Genomic DNA, 23,258 nt, shown 5'->3' with positions numbered 1-23,258 from the left:
ATAAAGATTAATATGATTAATTAAATACATTAAAAGTATTTTGTAAGATAAAATTTATTAATAGAAATAATAATAACTTTAGCAATACAAAGGGTAACTTTAAGTACTTTTAACACAACTTTAACCCGTTTTACAATAAATTAATGTACATCTGCATTTTTGAAGAATTTGTGAATATTGATATGGATGTCTCATTTTTTTTTTTATTTACACTCGTGCTTCTATAAAGAGAAGAGCGTTATATCTCTGAAAGGTTCTTTCACGAGGAAGCATTTGTTTTGTGACAAGATTTTTGCCAACGATTACGCAATACTCCCATATGAAAGTACACACAAGCCAACCACTACAAATTCATACACAACAGGCCTAAGTCATCTCCGTAACATCCAATATTGCTGATGGTATTTTAGCTTTCGGATTGACAACCACTGGCTCGAAATCAATGTCTTTTTCATGGAGGTAACTCGATGCCAATAATGAATCCACTGGCTTAACATCATACTTTCGCCTCCTACACGTTTACACAACCCTTTAACTTCCTTCCATTAAAAGAAGATAAGGTTGATATACGGATACGATCCCACATTTTCGTTCTTTGTACGTTATTAGGGGAGTTAATAAGATTCAATCCCATGAGAATAGCAGTGATTGAGATAGAAGGAAAATAAGTACATTGTTGTATTCTGTTTTTAATATAGACTATGGTGTAGTAATTGTTTTTAAGTTATGTGCCTTAGTTGTTGTGGATGAGGTTCAGCAGCTTGTGCTCTAGAGGATGCATTGCTTGCTTGACTTAACAAGCACCGGTTTTGTATCGGTGACTTATGTCTTAATTCCTTTTACAGTGTGTCAGTGTACAAAGGCACCGATTTGAATTAGTGCCTTTGCAACTATTAGGTACCGGTTTCAGAACCGGTGTCGTGTCGTTAATGACTTAACTTTTTTCAGCTAAAGTTGTTTATATATATATATCCTTAAATATTTTTTTATTCATTATATAGCCAGTGATTTCACAATTTTCATCCATAAATAAAATGAAAAGAACACAATTAGAGTACATCAGGAGCATAAGAAAGAAGGATGAACAACCATTATAACCAGGAGCAGCAAGCATACTAGCAGTAGCAATGAACCATGATGTGGCTTTAACAACAAATAGTTATAAACCATTACATTGCAAAAAACTACCAACGGTACCTAACAGCTTACTGTTAAATATATACATCAAAAGCATAACTAGATGTAGTATATTAAATGAAATCTTAATAGACTGGTAAAATCATAATGAAAAAGGGTGAGAGGTCTAGAAAACAAGTACTTAATATAGATTCACCGTCATAAATTTATAATACAACACAACCAATACTTATATCACAAACAGGAACAATAAACTGAGCATCAAAGTGCTTATTTTTAAAATTAACAAACACAAACGTAATTAGATAGCTTAAGTTAAAACAGGATGAACCACATCTTCAAAATACAATTTTGGTACTGTGAAGACAGACACAACGTACCCTCTCCTGACTCGTGCTGCTCTACACCAAGTATCTCTTGTTACCAATAATTTGAAACTCCGACGGCTTCATCGTCTTCCAATCTATTTGAGGAGGCGAAATATCATAGGTTGCTGAAACCTCAATCCCATCATATTTCCTGACGACTGAACCACATTCTTCTACTGGTAGCTCAAGAGTACCTCTAAACACTACATGCTCAGTCAACGCATCTGTCAAATATACATCCAGACAAAGGTTGCTATCCAATGGCACAGCCACCTTATCTCTTGACAGTGAAAAACAATCCCCCTCCACCAACTTCTTAGGCTTTTCTTGTGACGCGTAGAACAGAGTTGATCTATAAAACACTTTATCATACTCACAATCAGAAGCAAATTTGCTGCTGTAAGCGCGTATATGACCATAAATTGCACAATCACCATAGCCACGTAGTCCTTCCACAAGACGAACTTTCACAGCAGCTTGTACCGCATCAGTATAGAAGATGGAATGCACCATAGCATGCCCATCTTCACCTCCAACAAAAGTGGAAGTAAGTTTATCGCAAGTCATCTCATGAGCTGAACCCGAGTAAACAACAAGCCCACGACATAAGTTAACATTATGACTCTTGTCCTTGAGGTTAAGGAATAAAGTCCAAGTAAAGTTATCGGACCTTACACAATTTGGCGGACCAACCAAATGTAGTTGTTGGGTTTCATTAGGAAACATTATAGAGTTTTCATTATCTGAAGGTTTGAACATATCAATACCACCATCAACAGAAACTGTGTTATCTAATAACCTCACAAAACCTTCAAGTTCAACACTTTCTATATCATCAGTGTAGTAAGGTTCTATTGATATCGAAAATACTTCAACCATATCACCTGGCAAGTCCTCTATCCCTGGATACACTTTCGATTTTGATGAATACATTGCTGAATAAATTCACCAAACAAACTCAAATCAATGGTGAGACAATACAAATTAATTAAAATATATTACTTCACAAGGAATTTATTTGGATTTTACAAGTTAAATCAATTCCAAACTAAATACCAAACACCCAATCCAATCTAATGTCTCATCCAGAATAGATTTTGGTAGTTAAAATCCAAATTGTTAAAAAAAATTACTAGTTTAAAAAATTTACAAACAAATTGAGAAAAGGTCTAATTTCAATTATCAAAATAGGCTGATAATTTTAGGGATATTTGATTCAATTATCAAATTAGGCTCATAATTTTAGGGGTATTTGATTCAATTCAAATCAAAGTAGGATGATAATTTTAGGGATATTTGATTCAATTATCAAATTAGGCTCATAATTTCAGGGAAATTTGATTCAATTATCAAACAAGGCTCGTAATTTAGAGATATTTGATTCAATTATCAAATAAGGGTCATAATTTTCTTTACATAATCTCAGCATTTAGAACCAAAAGTTGAGATTTTCGAACCCTAACCTTACTGCACGAAATGAAATCAAACACTAGAATGTGAAATTAATATGATGATAACAAAAAGAAACAACAACTTACCTTAGAAGACGCTGAGAACAAATAGTTTATAATGTAATGGAGAACGGAGAACTCAGAGAGAGAGGAGAAGCAAGAGGAGGAGGCAAGGCAGGGATATGTTCATTAATGCTTTTTTCTTCTTATTAATACTGACAGAGCAATTCAATGGGTTGGAGCCCCATTAAAAAAAGCCCTAACCCACCCTAGTTATATATGGGTTAGATCGGTCAAATACATAAATATGGCGGGTCTTTACGATCGTCTAAATATAGCTCCATAAAGTCACTCCAACAATAAGTTATTTATCTAGAGTATTTAGTATAGAGCAAGCCACAGTTTTTTTTTTTATTTTTTTTGAGCAAAGAGCAAGCTCCGATTTATAACCTAGATAAACAAAAAATATTATTAAATGGCAATTTAGTAAATAAGTTGCATTAAAATTTGTGTTTTTTTAATTTAAAAAATATATTTTTTTATTGTTTGTGGGCCGTTGTGACAAGTTGGACCGAACTTTTAAAGTTAACACCGTTAACTTCTATTCACCTTCTTCTTCCTCCCACCTTCTTCCTCTGTTCAAGTTTTTTCTATAATAGGTCACCGTGTTTTTAGCAAAAATCAAACCTTAAATCACACTAAGTTTCTTCCCTCCCACCTTATCGTGTTTTTAGCAAGTGGTCAAGTGGAGCCATTAAATGCACCTACCTATAATAGATCACCGTATTTTTACTGCAAAAATCAAACCAGAAATTACATTATTTTTTTTTCAATTCCCACCCACCTCCAATCTCTACTCTACTAGCACCACCATTTCCGCCGGCTTTACCGGCAAAATTAAACCAAAACATTAATAAAAGGAGAAATTAATGGCATGGTTAACCCTAAAGGGTAGCTGAGTTTTCCTTCCTCCACTGATTCCGAAATGTTCAATGTCGTAGTGAAAATGTGTACTTTCCACCAATGAAATTGAAGGTTGAAGGAAGAGAGAGGAAACAACAAAGGTTAAAAGAGGAGAGAGAAAATCAGAAAAGCAAAAGGTTGAAGGAGGAGAGTCTAGTAGTTTTAACAATATAACCATACATAAGAATTGTCTCAAATTTTACCGCCAATTAAATTTTCATTTACAAAAGATGAAAATTATAATTTTTTTTTTTGCCAAATTAATAGCCAAAAAATTACCAAAATGTATAAATGTTGTCAAGGTAATTTACAAAATTACAAGTTTTGAATAAAGAAAATTCAGTTCTTTTACTACTTAATTAATAAATTAAGCATGTCGGGTTCGGGTTGATGGGGTTGTCGTTCAACCCATTTATATAATCAGGTTATACGTGTTGGTTTCGGGTTGAAAATTTCAACCCAAACCTAACCCGTTTAATTTCGTGTCTTGTTCGTGTCGACCCAATTATGTAAATGGGTCGTGAATTCTTGACCCAAACCCGCTTATTTCATGTCGGATCAGGTTTTGACAATCCTACATTTAATCAAAAAAAAAAATTGACATTTACAATGTACTGATGTACATTATCATATCCACACAAAAATCACAGAACATGGACGCAACACGTCAACATTGCATCCCTAACTTTGGCCTCCTCAGCTCACCAATTTGGCGATTTCATCGATCATCACCACCACCAACATTCTCCTCCTCCCTAAAAACCACCGCAAATGAACCAGAGCACCACCACCAATGCCCCTACTTCTCTCCTCCACACCAACCACCGCTTCTCTCTTCCTTAAACTCACCTTTCCACTTGCTTTCCTCCGCTTTTCAACCATGTCTTCCATCAATCTTCAATCCCACGCATTCGCCGGCAACCCCATTAAGGCCAAAATCCCCAAATCAAACGACCCTTTTTCCCCTAATTCAGCTCTCGAAGCTCTTAAATCTCACCTTTTAGGGAATACCCATGACGCCATTGCCCTTAATTTTAAGGTACTGCCCTTCAGAAAAGGGCGCCCTTTGGCGGGTTCTCAGGGTTCCTCCCCAAATTGGCATCTGGGTTGGCTTAGTTTGGGTGATTGTAAGGGTTTATTGGCTGATTCTTCGGTTAAATTTGAGGGAGATTCGTTGGTTTATCTGGGTTCGAAATCAGAGGAAGATTCTGTTTATTGGGCAATTGATGTTTCTGAGGATGATAAATTGGTGGATGAATTGGGGAAGAAGTATTTCTCTTTTGTTGAGCTTAGGACTTTAATGGTGGCTACTGATTGGTCTGATTCTCGTGCTATGGCTGATTTAGCTGTTGCTGGTCATGTATGTATTGATGTATTCTCTTTCTGCTTATATTACATTGATTATGCTTTCTTTGATGTTTTTGCTAGTTTAGTAAGATTATATTTGATTGTGCTTTTGTGTTTCAAATTGATTGCCATCATTTATAGCTAGGTGACACTTTGAAATGATACTTGATACCTATAATAGTGACAACTAATTGGTTCGTCCCACCATGATCCTCTCGTGAGCTGTTTTATATGGGAATGATAATCGTCTTATCTCGTTGTGATCTAATTGAGAGTTGTGATGTAGATTGCTGAGAGGATTTATCTAGAATGTGGTGCAAAATTGTGTTGGTATTAAGTTTTGTTAGTAGCTGTAAGTGTGAGGGTGTTATATATTATAGGGAATGATTGAATAGAGGTGAAAAGTAGTTAGAATTTCGAAGATCAGTATTTGTAGGTTCTGATAGCTTTGGCAAGAACAAAATAGTTTCTTCAGGTAATAGAATTAGCACATGGATTGGTAATGTGGTTGTAGCTGTTTAATTTTGACTCAATTATGAATGTGCAAAGATGGATTCTTTAATGAGGTTGAAGATCTAGTCTTGGTGGTAGACTGGTAGATGTAGTTGAGCTTGAGCGTCTTCTTATTATCGGAGATGGAAGAAATAAGTTTGATATGTGCCAGGAATGTTAATGATTGTTTAAGTAGAGGGGCTTTAAAATGTGATATTTTATTTATGCGGGTACCTTAGGTGGGTTGGTTAACATGATTGTGGTGAATGGGACACATGAATGACAGATAAACATGAATGAAGCATTTGTATTGTTGATTATGAATCTTGAAGCTAGAGATGTATCTTGTTTTCTATCAAATGATATCTCATTTTGGGAAGTATTAATTTCACTAGTATTATATGGGTAGATGTAATAATGTAATATGTATGTAGGGTAAAACTGTTAGCTATTCAGCTCTTTAACTTTCACAATATGAACAAGAAGATGTATTTGTTGAATTGACTACCTTATATTTTGATGATTGACTTACGTAAAACAAACTCTGACTAATGATGTTTAAAGAGTCTTGGTTAAGCAGAAGATTCAGGTTTGAAGTAATATGTTCCGGAGTAGGAACAACAAAGTTTGGAAGACTTGATGATCAATGCAAGCTTTCAAGATGTCCTCACGACTCTATATACTTAGTTACTCAGTGTACGAACTTAAGAAACAAAAGTGTTGGAAGGAACTAAGAAGAAACTCGAAGTTCCCGAAGGAACCTGAAGTTCCTGAAGGAACTTGACGGATGACTCAGAAAAGTTTTTAACAGTTTTTAAAATCCTTAATTTAAGGAAGAGATAAAATCAGTTTGAAAATATTGGGATAAAATCAGTTGAAAAGATTTATTTTATAAATAAATAAAATCTAAATAATTCTTTAATTTAAAAGATAAATTTATTTTAAATTAATTAATTGTTTAAATATCTTTTTAATAAATAAATATTTATCTTTTTAATAAATATTCTTTTAAACTGATTTTGACTTGGTAAAATTCTGTTTGCTTAAAAACAGGATGCACGTTGGACTTGGGAGTCAAGTTAGTGAAATCATGTTTCTCAACTTCCTCCACTTACATCCCAACTTCCCAATATAGGTGAACGTGGGATTGAGGGGGAAGTAGGAACATGATAGAAGCTTGGATAATCTCCCTATAAAAAGAGATCAACGTGGCTTTTTGAAAGTGTGGAAAAGCAATTTTAAGTATTCTGAGCGTAGAGTTTCAAAGTGTTTAAACGAGAAGTTCCTTCCATCTTTAGTCTCTTAAGTTCCTTAGGAAACATTTGTAATCATTGTGTAGTTGGGATTGGGTTGTGAGAGTTGTAAAGTATGAGACTTGAGAGAGTTCTTTACACTTCACAAAGTGTGAGAAACTGTGATTGAGGGATCACAGTTGGATAACTTGAGTTCCCCACGGAACTTGAGTCTAGGCAACGTATTAGTGATTGTAAATCATTTTTACATAGTGAATTTATTCATTGCCTATCTCAGTGTCTTTTCTCTTAGTAGTAGCTTTAATTCCGCAAAATTTACCATAGTCTACATACACTACAATTCACCCCCCTCTTGTAGTATACATTGTTCTAACAATTGGTATCAGAGCAAGGAACTCGGAAAAGCAGGAAGCCCTGTCGACGTCGAGTCAAGTTCCTGGAGGAACAATGTCGAAGGACGAGAGACTAGCTGAAGGTTACTCTACACAAAGACCACCACTCTTCAATGGGAAGTACTATGCCTATTGGAAGACAAGGATGGAGATGTTCATACAGTCCGAGAATTATCAAGTCTGGCGAGCTATCGAAGTAGGAGATTACGAGGTAACCAAGACCAATGCAGAAAATGAGGTAATTCCTAAACCTATCTCTGAATATGATAGAAGCGACTTTGAGAAGAAAGAGATTAATGCTACTGCTAAAAAACTCCTAGTTTGGGGTTTAGGGCCAGATGAACACACTCGTGTTATGGGATGTAAAACAGCTAAAGAAATATGGGATTTACTAGAGATAACCCACGAAGGAACTCATGAAGTCAAACGTTCTAAAATTGATATACTGCTTTCTAAATATGAACGTTTTGAAATGGGTTCAAAAGAAACTATTCAAGAAATGTTTACTCGTTTTAAAAATATTGCTAATGAATTAGTTTCTCTTGGTAGAGTTGTTCCTATGGATGAACAGGTACGCAAAATTCTAAGAAGTCTTCCTGAAGATGAACGGTGGAGATCCAAAGTGGCTGCTTTGCAGGAATCAAAGGACTTTACAACTTTTAACCTTGAACAACTTGCAGGTTCCTTGATAACTCATGAGCTTCACCTATCAAACAAAAGTCAAGAAAGCTCAAGAAGCAGAGGAATTGCTTTAAAAGTTGCCCAACCAAGTGAAGAGGATTCCGAATCTGAAGAGGAAGAAGCTGCTATGCTAGTCAGGAAGTTAAAAAAGTTGTACCGCAACAAAAGGTTTGGTGACCAAAAGAAAAGGAACTTCAAGAAGAACCAGTATTCCAAGGAAACAGGAGGATGCCACAAATGTGGGAACACAGATCACTTCATCAAGGAATGCCCTCTCTGGGAATCAGAAAAAGGAAAAGGCAAAATGAAGGAACACGGAAAATTTCATACTCCTAACTTTTCAAAATCTGATTACAGGAAAGCCATGATAGCTGCGTGGGGAGACACAAGTTCCGAGGATGAAGAAGAATTTACGGAAGAAGAGACTGCAAACCTGTGTTTGATGGCTAAACATAGTGAATCTGCTAAAAAGTCAAAGGAGGTAAATCTCGAACCTAAATTTCTGAAATCCCTGTCAAAAGACAAATTAATTTCTTTGCTCATAGAAACATTGGATGAATATAAAGAAGTATGTCTTAAACTTGGATAAAATGAAAAAGCTCTAGAAATCTATAAGGATCATATGAAATATTTGTATAGTTCAAGAACAGATGTTCAGGGAAGATTCTTTGATTTGCTAGATAGAAACACTATGCTTAAAGAAACACTGGAAAGAGTCAAAAATGAAAATATCATATTAAATGTTGAATTGACTCAGTATAAATTGCTATGCACTAACATTGATTCTAATAATGCTCCTCAATTGCCTTTAGTAACCTTTAATGATGATCTTGAAAATTTGAAAAAAGAATTGCAGGTTACTAAAGACAAAAATGAGTCCCTTGAAAAGGATTTAGAAAGAGCTAGAAACAACAAAAGTGCAATCCACATGGGAGTTCCAAAGTGGATATCCAAAGCTCAAACCATAAGGACAGAGGGTTTGGGTTTCAACCACAAAAAGAAGAATAGTGGTAAAAAGAAAAAATACGTGGAACTCCCTAGTGAGACTGTGTGTTCCTTCTGTGGCAAGTCAGGACACAAAGATACTGAATGCAAAAGAAAGGAACTTAAGTCCACTAAAAATATAGCTTATGTATGGCAAAAGAAAAATGAGTCTGCAGTATCAACGAAGGAACCCATGAAAGATGAGGTTCCTAAATCTAACCCTTAATTTCTTTTGCAGGTCGTAGTGAAGGGGAATAACCAATGGTACCTCGATAGTGGTTGTTCCAAGCACATGACAGGAGATGAATCAAGATTTCTCTCACTGACGGCCTATACAGGAGGAACTGTGACCTTTGGTGATAATAAGAAAGGCAACATTGTTGCCGTAGGAAAAGTTGGAAGGTCAAGTTCCCAAGCTATTGATAACGTTTTTTTTAGTCGAGGGCCTCAAACACAGCTTATTAAGCATATCACAATTTTGTGATAAAGGAAACTCTGTAAGTTTTGATTCTGAAAAATGTAGCATCATTCAGAATGACACTGGGAAAGTTTTGCTGGAAGGAACTCGGAAAGGAAACACTTATACAGTGGATCTCAATACAGTTCCAAGGAACAGCTTAACTTGCCTCAGTGTCATCGAGGATGATCCTTTACTGTGGCATAAACGTTTTGGTCATGCAAGTTTTTCTTTGATTGATAAATTAAGAACAAGGAACTTGGTAGAGGGACTTCCTTCAATCAAGTTTCTATGTGACAAAATTTGTGATGCTTGTGTGAAAGGAAAACAGGTCAGATCATCCTTTAAATCCAAGAAAATGGTGAGTTCCACGAAACCTTTAGAGTTAATTCATATGGATTTGTGTGGTCCTATGAGGATTCAAAGTAGAAGTGGAAAGAAGTATGTCTTAGTAATTGTTGATGATTATTCTAGATTCACATGGGTAATTTTTATGTCTAGCAAAGATGAGACTTTTGATGAGTTTGTTACATTTTTCAGGAGAATTCAAAAGTCCACCGGTCATCAACTGATACACCTTAGATCCGATCATGGCACTGAATTTGAGAATTTTAAATTTGATGATTTATGCAGGGAACAAGGCTTAAGTCATAATTTCTCAGCTCCAAGAACTCCACAGCAAAATGGAGTTGTGGAAAGGAAGAACAGAACCTTAGAAGACATGGCTCGAACCATGTTAATAGCCAGCGATCTTCCAAGGAACTTCTGGGCAGAAGCCGTGAATACAGCCTGTTATATTATAAATCGTGTCATGCTAAGGCCTATATTAAATAAGACACCCTATGAACTTATGAAAGGCAGAAAACCGAATATATCTCATCTGAGAGCATTTGGTTGTAAATGTTTTGTGCATAATAATGGTAAAAGGAACATAGGGAAATTCGATGAAAGAAGTGATGAAGCCGTATTTCTTGGATATGCTACTAACAGTAAAGCGTATAGAGTTTACAATAAACGTACTATGTGTGTAGAGGAAAGTGTGCATGTTATATTTGATGAAACTAATCCACTTCCATGTACACAGGAGCATGAGGACTATGACTTTGAAATTGGTCTAGTACGTTCTCAAGAACAAGAAGAAGATGCAGTAATTCCAAATAAGCAGCCAACTCGATTAAATGAAAATCATGAAAATCCAGAGAAGGAACTCGACATACTGACTGAAGTTCCTTCGATAGAACAACCTCAGAATGAAGAACCTGCCAAGGAACCAATAACACAAGAGGAAATCACTGAAGAAGAAGCAACTGGCTCAGGAAATCAGAATAGTCGAGTTACTATCCAAACCTTCCAGCCCAAACCTTGGAAGCACCAAAAGTCACACCCACTGGACAAAATTATCAGTGACTTATGCAAAGGAACTCAGACTAGATCGCAAATGAGGAACTTCTGTTCCTTCAATGCTTTTCTATCTACTTTGGAACCTCGCAACCACAAAGAAGCCTTAGAAGACCCTGACTGGATTATAGCCATGCAAGAGGAACTCAATGAATTCGAAAGAAATCAGGTATGACATCTTGAACCTAAGCCACTAGATAAAAAGGTCATAGGCTTAAAATGGGTCTTTCGAAACAAACTTGATGAATATGGTACAATTGTAAGAAATAAGGCTAGGTTGGTTGTAAAGGGATATAACCAACAGGAGGGTATTGATTTTGAGGAAACATTTGTTCCTGTTGCTAGACTTGAGGCTATTAGAATTTTAATATCTTTTGCTGCTTTTATGGGTTTTAAACTGTATCAGATGGACGTAAAATGTGCGTTTTTGAATGGTTTATTAAAAGAAACAGTTTACGTCGATCAACCCCCTGGATTCGAGAATCCAAACTTTCTAAACCATGTTTTTAAACTTGATAAGGCTCTCTACGGACTAAAACAGGCTCCAAGAGCATGGTATGAAAGATTGTCTAAGTTCCTTTTGGAAAATGATTTTAAACGAGGAAAAATTGATAAAACTTTGTTTTTAAAATCTAAAGGAACTCATCTTTTAGTTGTACAGATCTATGTTGATGATATTATATTTGGTGCAACTAACGAATCTTTGTGCAAGTACTTTGCTGACTTGATGTGCAGTGAGTTCCAAATGAGCATGATGGGGGAACTCAATTTCTTTTTAGGACTGCAGATCAAACAAACAGAATCAGGAATATTTATACATCAGCAAAAATATGTCAAGGAACTCCTGAAAAAGTATAACCTTGACAGCGCAAAGACTAACCACACTCCTATGGGAACTAACTCTAGATTAGACGAAGATCCCTCAGGAACTTGTGTTGTGGACCAGACAAAGTACAGAGGTATGATTGGTTCCTTATTATATTTAACTGCAAGTAGACCTGATATTTCTTTTAGTGTTGGTCTTTGTGCTAGGTTCCAATCCAATCCAAAAGAGTCGCATCTAACTGCCGTAAAAAGAATACTGAGATATCTTAAAGGAACGGCAGACTTAAGTTTATTCTACCCACTAAGTGATACATTCGATCTCAAAGGATTTGCTGATGCAGATTATGCCGGAGACTTAGTAAATCGCAAGAGCACGTCAGGTATGGTTCAATTCTTAGGCTCTTGTCCAGTTTCTTGGAGTTCCAAGAAACAAAACACTGTTGCTCTATCCACTGCTGAAGCAGAATATGTAGCTGCTGCTGCATGTTGCTCCCAATTAATATGGATAAAGCAACAGTTGCGTGATTTTGGCATAATTTTAGAATGTGTTCCTATATACTGTGATAATACTAGTGTTATATGCATCTCAAAAGATCCAGTACATCATTCACGTGTAAAGCATATTCATGTTCGGCATTATTTTCTAAAAGACAATGTGGAAAAAGGCTCCATTAAATTAGAATTTGTACAAACTGAATATCAAATTGCTGACATTCTAACAAAGCCTTTGAGTAGAGAAAAATTCGAAAAGATGCGATTGGAACTCGGAATGATAAAGCTAAATTGAGCAGTTCTTCTTGGAACCCCAAGGTATGTCTTAGTGAAACGACTGAGCATTGCTATATATAATCTTGGTGTGAAAAACATAATCTCGAATCTTGCAATGAAAGAGTGTGTAATTCTAATGAGTGTGTGATCATGTGATTATGTCAATAAAGAAGACAAATTAAGCCATATTATTTTCCAAGTTTTTTTTGAAAAGCTCTGTACAGGTCAACCAGTATTTTACTTTGAAGTAACTTACTGGAATTTTTATTTATCTTTAAATTTTTAATTTTATCCTTTTACTAATTTCATCTTATAAATTCCAAAACAACAAAAAGATTTTTTATTTTCTCAATTAAATCTTATTTTTATTTTTTTTCTTATTTTTCTTTTTATTGTAAATAAATCACACAACCTTTCAACCTCCCCACTAACACACTTTCCCACATTCACTCCCACATTCACTTCCCCTAAACCGTCACTTCACCACACCCCTTGAACCGCCACTCCTCACAAACATATCAACTTTCCCCATTACTCCTCTTCAATAGTCACATCATCATCTCTCATCACCCGTCACTCCCCATAAAACCATCCTCACCTTCAAGTTCCCACCAACCTCCCTTTATACACTTCTCCCACTTCTCCTACTTTCTCAAAATTCACCCAACAATGAAAACCAACATCACATCTAATCCCTTGGAACGACGATCCGGACGGAACACCCCATCAAAACCCGTCCCTCCAACTATGATAATTCCTTCCCCCTCTCAAGCTCCAAAACGCAAGGCTACTCAACCCAAGGAAAAACCAGAAAACACTAAGGCCTGTCGCACCTCGGCACCATCGAAGAAAGCCCGGCAAACCCGAAACGACAAATTCTTACTTGGGTATGCAATTGATCACTCATGGTGCACGGATTGTAAGTTTTCCGAAATTTTAGAGTTGTTGGATTATCAAAATTGGATATATTTGTTGGATGTGTGTTCAAAGTTTCCAATTTATCCTACATTAATGGATGAATTTTGCTCATCCTTTGTTTGCGTTGATGGTGTATGTAGTGCTACGGTTGGTGGTGTGAATATTGAGTTTGATGCAGGTTATTTGGCCAAATTGTTTAAAACCCCAAATGTTGGATATAGAACCTATGTCAAAAACAAATCCAAAAACACCGTAGATGGCCACAATGAAACCGAAATTGTCACATTTATTGGTGGAAACCCGAAAGTTACTACAACTAACCACAATGCCTTAACTCCTTTGCATAAACTACTGTTCAATATCATTTGGAGAGGAATTCTTCCTCGTTCCCAAAAACGCAGTACTGTTACCCTGTTAGATGCATCCCTCATCTTCTGTCTAGCAAAGAAAGTTAGCATTAACTTTCCTGCCTTAATGATCGCCCACCTAGACCACTGCATTCCCGACCTACACATACCCTATGGTTCCCTTTTGACAGTGGTGTTTCAAGATCTGAAAGTTCCTTTGCCCCAAACCGAGACATACACTCTCAAACCTGAACACATCCTTCAGGAAAAATCATTATTAAAGCTAAAATTAAAAGTGGTGAATGAGAATGTTTGTTTTGCATCTGATGGGCAACGTGATTCCGAGGGGGAACACAGTGAGGGGGAAGTAGAAAAGAAAGAAGACGACCGTGAGAAAAATACCAAAGAAATTGGTGAGAAAGAAACAGAGAAAGATAGTGACAAAGAGGTCGAAGAAGATAAGAGTGTTGGGGCAGTGGAGAGTGAGAATGAGAAGGAGGAAGAGGATGATCAAGAGAATGAGAAGGAGGAAGAGGATGATCAAGAGGAATTACTGCAAGAGTTACTTCAGGAAGTTGGGGGCTCTGTCAAACACACCCCTGTACCAAGCAGACGAAGGAGAAGTATCAGACTTGCTACATCCAAACCCAAACCCCTGCAATCTGAGCTAGTTATTGTTGAGTTGGATGATGATTCAACCAAAGTTTCTGAAGGAAGGGTCCCTCCTCATCCGTTCCAGAAGGAACTCCATCACCAACTCCAGTTCCATCCCCTGCTCACCACACCATACCCTCTCCACCTGCTTCCCAGCCTTATACTTCTGGTTTCGGATTCAGTGCTTTTAGCTCTGGTCCTAGTTCCTTGCAAATCCAGGAGGAACTTAAGCTTTTGTCCACTACACTTACACAGAGTATAATTCACCTTTCTTCTACAGTGGATAACCTGGCTACTAAAGTTGAGGGGCTGCAAGCCCAAATGATTTCTCTGGAAGATAAAATAAACGCTCTTATGGACTCCTCAACCCAGGAACTCAAAGCTAAGGTGAAGGACCGTTGTTACAAGACCATTCTTAATGCGATCAAGGATGTTCCCTTACCATGAAGCTACTACCATTTCCTACTCTTTGCCACCCATACCTACCCTACTATCTCTTGTGAATTATGAACAATGTTCTTTTGTTTAGTTTTTCTTTTGTTTCTTTTGGTTTTTTTTTTTTGGTTTGTTTTTTACATTTCGTTTTGGTTCGGTTTGAAATCAACTGGCTTGATTTGTTTTTGAATTTGATATTCTCATTTTGGTTGCATATGAACTGTGTGCGCATGCTTCATCGTTCATGAATTCAGATTAACTACTCCCTCCGTAGTTTAGTACTATATATAGCATGCTCTTTCTATCATTTTGATAATGTCAAAAGGGGGAAAAGAAGAACAAACTCAGAAAGCTGGACTCAAACCGCCTCCTCTTCAAGTCTTCATCGTTTAAGCAAAGGTATAAATTTCATAATTTATTAATTTCATGAATGATGCAGACTTCTTAATACTTAGTTTATTTTACTGTTTTGTTTATATAATTAGTTTATTCAGTTAATGGTTACGACATTTGCCTGGATGATTATTTTGTTTTAACCGAGTTTGTTTTTGTTTGTCATCATCAAAAAGGGGGAATATTGTTGAATTGACTACCTTATATTTTGATGATTGACTTACGTAAAACAAACTCTGACTAATGATGTTTAAAGAGTCTTGGTTAAGCAGAAGATTCAGGTTTGAAGTAATATGTTCCGGAGTAGGAACAACAAAGTTTGGAAGACTTGATGATCAATGCAAGCTTTCAAGATGTCCTCACGACTCTATATACTTAGTTACTCAGTGTACGAACTTAAGAAACAAAAGTGTTGGAAGGAACTAAGAAGAAACTCGAAGTTCCTGAAGGAACCTGAAGTTCCTGAAGGAACTTGACGGATGACTCAGAAAAGTTTTTAACAGTTTTCAAAATCCTTAATTTAAGGAAGAGATAAAATCAGTTTGAAAATATTGGGATAAAATCAGTTGAAAAGCTTTATTTTATAAATAAATAAAATCTAAATAATTCTTTAATTTAAAAGATAAATTTATTTTAAATTAATTAATTGTTTAAATATCTTTTTAATAAATAAATATTTATCTTTTTAATAAATATTCTTGTAAACTGATTTTTACTTGGTAAAATTCTGTTTGCTTAAAAACAGGATGCACGTTGGACTTGGGAGTCAAGTTAGTGAAATCATGTTTCTCAACTTCCTCCACTTACATCCCAACTTCCCAATATAGGTGAACGTGGGATTGAGGGGGAAGTAGGAACATGATAGAAGCTTGGATAATCTCCCTATAAAAAGAGATCAACGTGGCTTTTTGAAAGTGTGGAAAAGCAATTTTAAGTATTCTGAGCGTAGAGTTTCAAAGTGTTTAAACGAGAAGTTCCTTCCATCTTTAGTCTCTTAAGTTCCTTAGGAAACATTTGTAATCATTGTGTAGTTGGGATTGGGTTGTGAGAGTTGTAAAGTATGAGACTTGAGAGAGTTCTTTACACTGTACAAGTGATTCGGAGTAGAATCACAAAGTGTGAGAAACTGTGATTGAGGGATCACAGTTGGATAACTTGAGTTCCCCACGGAACTTGAGTCTAGGCAACGTATTAGTGATTGTAAATCATTTTTACATAGTGAATTTATTCATTGCCTATCTCAGTGTCTTTTCTCTTAGTAGTAGCTTTAATTCCGCAAAATTTACCATAGTCTACATACACTACAATTCACCCCCCCTCTTGTAGTATACATTGTTCTAACAGTATTTATGTAGACCTACGAGTAAATAAAAATGCAAGGCTATCTTCCTCAACTCTGTTTACTATGGGGTTGGGAACTTGGGATTGAATCTGTTATTTCCATATTCAATGACCAAGTTTGTTCCTTTTAAATGTGCTTAAGTTTCTATCATAGTGTCAGTTATACAGCCTTGCTTTGCCAAAACAGTTGTCAGTTTCTTTGTGCGACTGCTGACGAATCTAGTTCTATAGCTTTTTCTATTTGATATTGTTTCTCATTCTAATTCAGTGCATAAGCTCAAAACCAGTTATCCAACTGGCTAATTCAGCGCTTCAGTTCTAAACAGTTGTCTTGATTCTAGCTTCTTAGTTTGCTATCTTGTTCAACTTCCGACTGACTATGGTCTTGTATTTTCTGTGTCTGGTGTTTGTTAGGCTAGAGCATTGCTTGAATGGCATAGTACATCTCGATTTTGCGGGCAGTGTGGAAGTAAAACAATTCCCAGAGAAGCTGGTAAAAGAGTGCAGTGCTCAAATGAACTGTGCAAAAAGAGGATATATCCTCGTGTTGATCCAGTATGGTGATGCCAGTCTCTCATTCATTATGCAATGAAGGTGAACCGTTTGAATGTAGAATTAAATTCTTCCTGTTGTTTGTCCTGTTACCAGGTAGTCATTATGCTCGTGATTGACAAGGAAAATGACCGTGCACTTTTAAGCAGACAGTCGAGATTTGTACCTAGAATGTGGAGTTGTTTAGCTGGATTTTTAGAGGTTAGTACTCTGCAGAAATATGAGGACTCCATACCTCTCTTTTTTTCCGTATTTGTGATACATTTGTGCCTCCAATTTTGAGATGTGTGACATTATAAGAATCATTAGCTTCTCCTCTCCTTTGTGCTTTCTGCTTCAGTTACTCTGTACCTAAAATATCTCTTATCGAATAACATTTGTCTTAGCCTGGAGAGAGTTTGGAAGAAGCAGTGAGATGAGAAACATGGGAGGAAACTGGCATTGAAGTAGGAGAAGTTGTTTATCATAGTTCTCAGCCATGGCCTGGTAAGTTCTTTTGGAGCAGTTGTCTGAGTAACATCTCCTATTTGACTATTTTTTATGTTGTCATACTGTAATGATCATAGCAGATAAATTTCTGCAATCAGTTTCTTGTCTCAGCTTAACAAACTTTAACTTTTGACCTGTTCCAGTTGGGCCAAGCAGCATGCCCTGCCAGTTGATGGTAGGCTTCTTTGCTTATGCGAAATCTCTTGAAATAACTGTGGATAAGGATGAGTTGGAAGGTATGTTTTGCCACATTTTCTCCTATTTATTGTATCTTTCTTTCGCCATCCTCAGTTGGACATGAAAGTGAAAGTAGGATCTCAATACTTCCTCAGTTTATCATTACTTGCTGACTTGTTACACTACTTATGGGATCTCATTTTATTATTAATAAAGATAAAAATTAATGTAACTATTCAAATTGTTGTTGGGTTAATCTCAGTATAATTTTTAAAAATTGACTTTATAATTTCTTTTTTAAAAATATACTTCGTATAAATACTTGTAGTTATTGAGTCCAAGTTATTCGTTGGTAACCATGAAAGTCATAACGATTTATTTATTGAGAAACAGAGGAAGTATTACTTAGGTAAGAACTTACAATTAACTATTCTATACCTGATTAATGAATTGCGAACATCAGCTTACATCTGATCTGTTTTACGTCGCTAATGTATGTACGTGGTTGTTTAGATGCTCAGTGGCATAGCAGAGAAGATGTCAAGAAAGCTCTTACATTTGCTGAATATGAGAAGGCACAAAAAACAGCTGCTGCCAAGGTAGAGCAGATTTGCAAGGGGGTCACACAGAGTCAGAACCTCTCCTCGGACTTTAACACTGAAAGCGGAGAGCTTGCATCAATGGTTATACCGGGGCCTTTCGCAATTGCCCATCACCTCATATCTACTTGGGTCTTTCAAGGGGTATCAGAAAGCAGTTCTGACAGTCCACTTAAAGAGCCTAATAGTTCTCTTTCAAATCTGTAGCTGTTAACTTTTGCTTTCCTATTTTGCTTTGATTTTGTAGTTTATTGTGATTATTCTTATTCTGTCAGAAATAAATATTCTTTGCCTGTGATGTATATCTATATACTAGTATATTTTTTATGCGTAAAATGATCTAACAATCCCCTTCCCCCCTTTCCATGATCATTTTGTCCCATGACCTCATGAGCTCTCATAACCAGTCTGAGGACAGGAGGGTGCACTCCCACTGGGCTTCGCATCAGTGATAGAATTCTAATTACAACAATAAAATACCTGTCGTAGATGACATACTTGAGCTAAATATACCTTGGCACACTGGTGTCCTCTTCTCTTGGGAACGCATTTGCGATGATTGGGTCTCTGTACCTTGACTGACCCTAATAAGTAAAACCAATAATCTTGTAGACATTGTAGGGGAAATGTTCTTGTCATCAGCAACTTATTACGGAGTACGTGATTCTTTTTGTCCTGCAGGCTTCCCCCCTGCTCTCTCTTGTGGGAATATGCTTAAGCTTTTCCACTTTCTTAGTTAGGAAACAGAGCATTGAACAAGGTGTATAATGGTAGGAAAATTAGTCTCTTTGGAACTCCAGTCAAGTCATATGTTCCTCTGAAGTATCTGTTTTTAGTGTTAACAGTTGCAAATGGCTTTCTCTGAATATATAGTGCGAGCATTATATTGAGATAAATGAAAAAAATAAAGTGCTAACATTATTAGTAGACTGAAGGAGTATTTGCCTACTTCAATTTTCGTAAGTTCGCATGTGACTACATGTAAGAAAATGAACTTTCAAGGCTTCCTCTGAAAAGTCCTCATGGTGAGTGAGTAGACTCTTCATTCAAACTACCTAAATCTGGTCTGTTGCTGCATAATCGAGGCTGTTACTGAAATATGTAACAAATTGACTAGGAAAGAAATCACAATCATGTCTGATAGGAAAACAAATCACTCTCAATCTACGGACAAATGAATTAACCATCTATCAATCAACTGCTAATAGCAGTCGTTATGGTAATCACAATGACTTAAAGATCTGAGGATTAGACAAACTTTTGTGCAAGTCGATATTTTAATGATGGAATTTGTCACTAGAGCATTCCAATTTCAACTTGGCTGTTGTCTCACATGCCCTCAACGATAAGAAACAGTCTCAATAATTCATACTAGAACAATTTACATCTTAGTTGAGTTATTTCTGCCGTTCACTGAACTGTCACATACCAATAGAACTATGGACCCACTACTTCTGATGTCTCTATTCTAGGCATCTATCAAAGCATTACCAGAAATTTTGATTGGGTATATACCAGTTACCAATTTCCCTAGAAAAGTAGATGGTAACATGATGTCTAGAGAATTTTTTGTGTGCTAGGGAGAGATGATACCGTGGTTGTAACGACTGTACTGTTACAAACACTACTCTTTGCTTAGCACTTGCCCAAGTTATAACCGATGTATGTTTTATACATGACGGGGGTGTTTACAGACCGTAGGGACTTAATAGGAGGCATTTTCGAGGATAAATAGAACAGCAATTTTTGATTATTTGTTACTCATTACAGAGTAATTGATATAAATTTTTTGCTCATTACATCTATTCATTGGAGTTTGTCCTTGTTCACTAGTAAGGTTTCCCATCGGAGTTCATGTGGTCCAACCGTCCAAGTAGCAATGAAAGAGTAAAACTATGTACATCCGTGTCGCGGTGTGAGTGTATGTGCAATTTTCTTTCTTATGCTTCTCTTTTACTGCAGGGTTACTGCTTGATCTTTTAAGCCATGCCTTGCGGAGTTGCGGTATATTGTAACATAGATGCTCTTCTGACTATTTACGATAAATAAAATATCTACTGGTCTAATCTGTCTCGTTGATTGTTTGATACATAAAACCAAGCATTGAAGTTTGTAGGCCCTTGATAGTACAAAGAGGCAATAATTCAGATTCCTATACAACCTTACAATGTCAATAAAACCCCCCAAAACTTTGGGAGAGTACAAACCTGCCTTCAGTGTCTTCATTCTTTATGTTATTTCATGAATCTGTAATTACTCCTATTTTCAAATCTTGCCTTTTATTTTTATATATATATATTTTTCGGTGTTTTTAGTCTGTAGGAGAAAGAGTTCTGTTTTTTATTTGGCTGCAGACAAAAATCATTGATATTATAGTTTATGTACTCTGTATTAAGTATACCTGATGCTCAACTGGGACTTAGAGTAGGCATGGGATTGTCATTTGCTCCCCCGAATTATCCCTTGAATGTAATTCATGACGTAAATAAACGTACAAACAAGCCCTGCATGATAAAATCACTTCCTTCTTCATCTTCGGTTTCCTTGCAGCCCTCTTCTCTTCCTATAAAAACTGATCAAATCAAGAAAAATACATCAGAGCCTCAGAAATTTAACAGTTCCTCGAGTGCTTCTCCCTGTTACAGCCAAGAGAACACTGTTGGAATCATTGGAAGTGTGTCGGTTCTTACTACATTGATCTTCCTTGAGAAGTTTGTGCTATGGAGCTCAAGAGATAAACACGAAACTGTCCCTTTCATTGTCTGCAGTGATCCAACATCTCCTTCGAGCTGTGAGTACATTTCTGACAACAATGGTGGTAGCATCCCTTCAGGATTAGACCATGTTAGGATGGTTGAGAATTTGAGAGGTAAAAGATTGTTCCTTGAAGAAGGGGGAGCACGATGCATTGTCATGCCTTGCCATCTTTCACATGCTTGGTATGGTGAAATATCACAAGGGAGTAAGCAGCCTTTTCTTCATATGGCTGAGTGTGTTGCTTGGGAACTTAAGGAAGCTAAATTTAGGCCTCTGGAAGCTGGTAGCGGTGTCAAAGTTGGAGTTATAGCAACTGATGCTACCCTAATGGCAGGATTCTACCAGGAAAAACTACAGGACCAGGTACATATATATAAATTTTTGGTATATCATCGTATTAATTTTATTTTGCGACAAAATCTTTATGTTTCTGCTGTAGATTTTCTCTCAAGTCAGATTTTGTAGTGCAGTTTTATTCTTCTGTGTCCTGCAACAGAACTTAGCCTCTTTTGTCATCATCAGGCTTGTGCAAAAGATGGGAAACAAAAATACTTGTCCATCTTAGACCAATTAAGTTGAAAGAGATATGTAGCTTAATACATCAGATTAGATCAAAGGTTTTAGCAAGTTGTCTGCGACTTCATGCAGAAAGTTGTCACAAAGTAGCAAGACATTTAGCTACTTGTGGTTTGTTTCCATAAGTCAGGTGCAACTCTATGCTTTCTTGTGGTTTGTAGTGATTTTTCACACCTTCTCATGGGTTATTTTTTCACAAAAATTTCAAGTTTCCTTTGATCAGCATTCCTGATGGATCAAATTTTGACCAGTCAGAGTTAGCTATGTGCATCCACCCTTAGATTTTATAAAGAGTTAAACCAAGCTTCCATCAAGTTCCCACTTCCCCCTTATATTAATCCCACGTTCTCTTTGACTGAGAAGTTGGGATGTAGGTTGAGGAAATTTAGGAACATGATTTCCCTAGCTTGACTCCTAAATCAACGTGCTTCCTTAATTTAAGTAAACAGTTATTTTTACTAAGTCAAAAATCAGTTAAAGATTTATTAAAAAGATAATTATTTATTATTAAAAAAGATAACTAAATAATTAATTAATTTAAAACTTATCATTTAAATTAATGAATTATTTTGATTTTATTTATTTATAAAATAAATCTTTTTCAAAACTGATTTTATCACTTCCTTAAATTAAGGGTTTTGAAAACCGTTTTCAAATTTTCGTTTAAAACTTTCTGAGTCAATCATTAAGTTCCTTCAGGAACTTCGAGTTTCTTCTTAATTCCTTCCAACACTTTTGTTTCTTAAGTTCGTACACTGAGTAACTAAGTATATAGAGTTGTGAGGACATCTTGAAAGCTTGCATTCATCATCAAGTCTTCCAAACTTTGTTGTTCCTACTCCGGAACATATTACTTCAAACCTGAATCTTCTGCTTAACCAAGACTCTTTAAGCATCATTAGTCGGAGTTTGTTTTATGTAAGTCAATCATCAAAATATAAGGTAGTCAATTCAACAATATTCCCCCTTTTTGATGATGACAAACAAAAACAAACTCGGTTAAAACAAAATAATCATCCAGGCAAATTTCGTAACCATTAACTGAGTAAACTAATTATATAAACAAAACAGTAAAATAAACTAAGTATTAAGAAGTCTGCATCATTCATGAGTATAACTCACCTTTCTTCCACATTGGATAACTTGGCTACTAAAGTTGAGGGGCTGCAAACTCAGATGATTTCTCTGGAAGATAAAATAAACGCTCATATGGACTCCTCAACCCAGGAACTCAAAGCTAAGGTCAAGGAAAGTTGTTACAAGACCATTCTTGATGCGATCAAGGATGTTCCCTTACCATGACGCTACTACCATTTCCTAGTCTTTGCCAAACATACCTACCCCACTATTTCTTGTGATTTATGAACAATGTTCTTTTGTTTAGTTTTTTCTTTTGTTTATTTTGGATTTTTTTCTTTAGTTCATTTTGTTTCGGTTTGGTTTGAACTCAACTGGCTTGCTTTGTTTTTGAATTTGATATTCTCATTTTGGTTGCATATGAACT

At 36.1% G+C, this 23,258-nt stretch overlaps 2 protein-coding genes across 6 annotated transcripts; one reads left to right on the top strand and one right to left on the bottom strand.

The window, feature by feature from the left end:
* Nucleotides 1–1,295: 1,295 nt before the first annotated feature.
* On the bottom strand, nucleotides 1,296–3,197 carry LOC110707923. The gene is made up of 2 exons (XM_021886003.1): nucleotides 3,044–3,197; nucleotides 1,296–2,440 (listed from the first exon to the last, which is right to left on the bottom strand). Exon 2 carries the CDS (start codon nucleotides 2,436–2,438, stop codon nucleotides 1,539–1,541), a length of 900 nt encoding a protein of 299 aa, XP_021741695.1. The 5' UTR covers nucleotides 2,439–2,440; nucleotides 3,044–3,197; the 3' UTR covers nucleotides 1,296–1,538.
* A 1,162-nt stretch (nucleotides 3,198–4,359) lies between these two features.
* LOC110707921 (nudix hydrolase 19, chloroplastic-like) lies at nucleotides 4,360–22,232 on the top strand. Of its 5 annotated transcripts, XM_021886002.1 has the most exons (6): nucleotides 4,372–5,279; nucleotides 17,019–17,159; nucleotides 17,253–17,357; nucleotides 17,543–17,642; nucleotides 17,789–17,881; nucleotides 18,336–18,730. In XM_021886002.1, the coding sequence occupies exons 1-4, from the start codon at nucleotides 4,713–4,715 to the stop codon at nucleotides 17,573–17,575; spliced, it is 846 nt and encodes a 281-aa protein (XP_021741694.1). In that variant the 5' UTR covers nucleotides 4,372–4,712; the 3' UTR covers nucleotides 17,576–17,642; nucleotides 17,789–17,881; nucleotides 18,336–18,730. The 5 variants fall into 5 exon arrangements, with proteins under 5 accessions (XP_021741693.1, XP_021741692.1, XP_021741694.1 ...); XM_021885999.1 differs by lacking the exons at nucleotides 17,019–17,159; nucleotides 17,253–17,357; nucleotides 17,543–17,642; nucleotides 17,789–17,881; nucleotides 18,336–18,730 and adding exons at nucleotides 6,323–8,565; nucleotides 9,307–10,603 and having other exon boundaries at nucleotides 5,192–5,279; XM_021886001.1 differs by lacking the exons at nucleotides 17,019–17,159; nucleotides 17,253–17,357; nucleotides 17,543–17,642; nucleotides 17,789–17,881; nucleotides 18,336–18,730 and adding an exon at nucleotides 10,610–16,501 and having other exon boundaries at nucleotides 4,360–5,279.
* The last annotated feature ends 1,026 nt before the right edge of the window (nucleotides 22,233–23,258 follow it).

This window comes from Chenopodium quinoa, unplaced genomic scaffold (assembly GCF_001683475.1).
Source record: "Chenopodium quinoa cultivar QQ74 unplaced genomic scaffold, ASM168347v1, whole genome shotgun sequence".
Taxonomy (NCBI): Eukaryota; Viridiplantae; Streptophyta; class Magnoliopsida; order Caryophyllales; family Amaranthaceae; genus Chenopodium; species Chenopodium quinoa.
Note: the sequence above shows the minus strand (reverse complement) of the source record. Positions and strands in the feature narration are given on the sequence as shown.